Genomic DNA, 3709 nt, shown 5'->3' on the forward strand with positions numbered 1-3709 from the left:
CGCGGAGATCCGAGCGCCCGCATGTCCACAGCGGCAGCGCCATGCAACCAGGGCCAAGACGGGAAGCCCGCCAGTCGCGGATGCCCCTACCGCAGAGTGCGTCCGCAGCCTCCCTGCGCTCCTCGCGGTCCTCCCGCGCCCCACGCAGCTCGCCCCTCACCCTCACGCTCCGCGTCGACACCGCGGACGTGCGCACGCTCGACTCGGAGTGCTGCGTCCGCGCGCTGTCGCCCGTGCGCTTCCGCGACTTGTGTGCGCTCGATTGGCCTGCGCTTGGGCGCGTACCGGCGCGCGGGGTGCGGCAGTTCAGCGTGCTGGGCAGGGGCGACCGCGCCGCGCTCAAGGAGTCGGTCGGCCGCCGGTGTCCGGAGCTTGCCCCGCGGGGTGCTCTTTCTTTTGCAGGCGTTCTTTCGTCAGAGCACGTCCTCTTCACACTGGCTGTGCTGTCTAAGCTAGCGCACCCGACCCGATCGTGCCTCGACTCTGCTACCGCGCGCTCGCCGCCCCATTGCACGCGATGCGCCTCCGCGATGTCTATGGCCAGTTCCAGTCGCTGGTGCTCGACGGTGGCGTACTCGCAATCCAGCACTTTGGTTGCGCTGGACATCTTCCATAAGCTTTGTATGTACATAGCTTGTGTCTGTCTACTCTTACCACACGCCTCTCGCGCGCTCGAGTGCACTTCGCATACCCAGCAACTTGCGCAGAGCACGCCACCGTACGCGCTTATGCCAGATGCGGGCGGACTTTGTGTACGCCACCGCTGGTGCTTTACTTGCTCGCACTGACAAGCGCTCCCTCACACATCCCCGGGCACAATCGCCTCACGCAGCAGCTTTGCCCGCGCCAACCTCAATGTGCGTCAGACAGGGCACGCTCGAACAGACATAGCGCCAAGGCGCGCGAAATTATTGTTTGCGTTGATGTCAGCATAATCATTCACACCCGCGCGCCGCTTCGACCTCTCCCGATCACGTTGCGCGGCGGGTATCTTCGCGGCGGTCCCTCAACGATCGCGCCGCTGCTCAATTGATGGCGTAAGGCCGCACGCAACTATCTGCCCAACATCCGGGCAGTGCAAATCAGCCCTGCGCAAACATCAGTCAGCGGCAGACCATGGCGCTCGCGCAGATGCATCCGGTTCCCGCCAGGAGTGCTCTTTGCAGATGCACAGAAATAGCAACACCACGCCAGACCTGAATTTGCCATACTCAGCTCGGTTGCGGGACGTGGGCAGCAATGTACACACACCCCGCCGACTTGTCTTCTCCCGGCTACTCGGCCACTTCACGCGGCGGCATCTCAGCCATTGTGCGGACACCTAGTCTGACCGGAATGCGCCACCGCGAGGAGCCTGAAGCCTGGAATCTACCAAGTGTAAGTCTCTGCGCGCGCACTTTGTATTCCGCACCATCTCGGTAGCACGCCCTAGGCGACTGCTAGCATCCACACACAATGCGGGCGGCTCTGGCAATGCGGACGATCAATTGTTGACCAGCCATGGCGGCAAGCACGGGCCCTGGTGCAGGCGTGAGCTGGGAGCAGAGCCCGGTCAGTACATCTTGTGCGGAGAGGACAGATGCCACAGACGCACCCTGCAAGGAGGGCCAGGAGAGCGTTAGTTGACCTGTAGCAGCAGCAAGGTATGGACATGAGTTCAGGACAGCACCTGGTCAGTGTGTCTTGTGCGGGGAGAACAGGTGCGGCTGACGAGTTTCCCTTGTGAACAGTCAACGGGCAGCAGGCAGAGGATCATACACACAAGATGGCTCGTAGCGAGCATACGAGCCGAGCATCGGGATCGCACTGTTGGTTGTGTGGATCTAGAGCTGACCGGTGATCACTTTCATAAGGAGATGGTTCAATATCGGCAGTTGTCTATGTTTGATGAAACAGTGATGATTTGTTTCGGATGATTTGATCCGACACATTTCCCTTCTGGAAACACAAAGCTGTACAAATTTGTTTTACCATTACCGCCGAGTCCCGATCATATATATTTGTATCCAATTGTCTGTCAGTGTTGCGACTATGCTGTCCTTATGCTTGTAAGTACTGCCGCTACCACATACACTCTGTTGACCCTACTGCGACTTATCAAATGGGCTGTCACCGACTTTGGCTGACCGTGAGGCACTTATGCAAACCATTGGTTGTCAAAAGGTGAGTGTTCAGTGGCCCGAGGAATGTCGATGATTGATCAATGTCGGATCCAGATCTGCTGTCGCTGACGACTCGGACATCGAGTACTCATGCCTGATGGCTATAGGTTGCTGACCGGGATGGAGGGTATGCTCGAGATTGTGCTGACCGGGATTAGGTAGTACGAGCAGACAGTACAATACACATGAAAACAAGGGGGCAGACAGCTGAAGCTCTCGCTCTGCAAGGCGTCGGGTATCCAGCAAAGCGTGAGTCATCTCTATCGCGGGGACTAATAACATCAGGAATATGAATATGGCCTGGGGTGCCTCTACGTCGAGTTGCTTCCTACACAATAACACGAGGTCATGCCCGTGCGTGTATGGATGGTACATTCTGACGTGCTTGCGCGGCGACACGGAAATTGAGCAAAAGCGGAATTACCAGCTTAGGAAATGGCTACCGGGAAGGTAAGCCGCTGCATTAGTGATTTGCGGGATCGCAGTGAGGCCTGATTGTGTACTGACGAGCCTGAGGGAGAGGGCTGTTTGTTGCATTTGCGCAATGGACAGCCCTTATTGCAGGAAACAGAACAAAGGGGAGAGGGCTGTTCTTTGCGCAAATGCAGAGAACAGCTCTCACTATAGGAAACAAGACAAGGGGGAGAGGCAACTCTTGATATAAGGACGGTCACGGCAGCGTCTGGACTTTGCCATATAAAATATATTTGGTCTGCTGTTTACATGCTGCCTATTCCCGTCCTCCGCCCTCGCCTCGGGTGCGTCAGCAATTGCAGCAGCATTCGGCAGGCCATGCGCATCGCCCACGATCAACACACGCGCGTGGACCGCGTACTGCGCGTGCATCAGCGTCAAACGTCAGCGCCGCGCCATAGCCGTGCGCCTCAGGTGAGCCGCCGCTTCGAGTCCGCCGCCTTTCGCTCGTTCACCTGCGCCTTTTGCGTCGCTCGGAACTGGATTTTTAGCTGATCTCGAAGTGTGTATAGTCGTCGCTCAGCCTGCCCAATCGGCCCATCAGCGCGCGCTGGCACCGGCCGGCAGACACTCACGTTTTCGCGCATGTAGTGGATGTACAGAATAAACGCCTGGAACAACAGGAAGTTGATGAGATCTGCAAAATCGTGTTAGACTCGGACGCAGACCACCGCAGACCAGCCATACTTCGGACAAATGGCGCACGCATCGGCAAGATAAGACCGCAGGAGCTGCAGACACGAATGGTGAGCGACGCCTGGAACGCGGTCGTCGAAGACAGCGCTTACAGTGTAAAGAAGACGGCCGCCGCGAGAAGCGCCGGGAGTCTATGCAGCCGCAGACCGAACAAGCCAATCGTTTGCATCGCAGACGTGTAGCTAAGATGGGGGATTAGCAGCGAAGACTGAGGCCGGCACACGGACGCACTAGAACAGAGTAAGAAAGTCCTTGCTCCCGCAATGCGGGTTTTGACTGTAGTACGCGCACCAATGCCTGGTATGGAGGCTCCATGAGGGGTACACGACGATTGCAGGGCAGAAAGAGCTTACATGAAGATAATCTGGTATAGCGAC

At 57.6% G+C, this 3709-nt stretch overlaps 2 protein-coding genes across 2 annotated transcripts; one reads left to right on the forward strand and one right to left on the reverse strand.

Annotated features, from left to right (window-relative positions):
- Positions 1-41: 41 nt before the first annotated feature.
- Positions 42-616, forward strand: POSPLADRAFT_1063175 (hypothetical protein; the record flags this gene model as incomplete). Its single annotated transcript, XM_024481619.1, has 2 exons — positions 42-412; positions 457-616. The coding sequence occupies 2 exons, from the start codon at positions 42-44 to the stop codon at positions 614-616; spliced, it is 531 nt and encodes a 176-aa protein (XP_024332762.1).
- A 2430-nt stretch (positions 617-3046) lies between these two features.
- POSPLADRAFT_1161844 (hypothetical protein) lies at positions 3047-3271 on the reverse strand (the record flags this gene model as incomplete). Its single annotated transcript, XM_024487703.1, has 2 exons — positions 3047-3160; positions 3212-3271. Coding segments are annotated over 2 exons (174 nt in total), but the record flags the coding sequence as incomplete, so codon positions are not given.
- Between the last annotated feature and the right edge of the window lie 438 nt (positions 3272-3709).

The sequence above is a fragment of the Postia placenta genome (assembly GCF_002117355.1).
Source record: "Postia placenta MAD-698-R-SB12 unplaced genomic scaffold POSPLAscaffold_117, whole genome shotgun sequence".
NCBI lineage: Eukaryota > Fungi > Basidiomycota > Agaricomycetes > Polyporales > Adustoporiaceae > Rhodonia > Rhodonia placenta.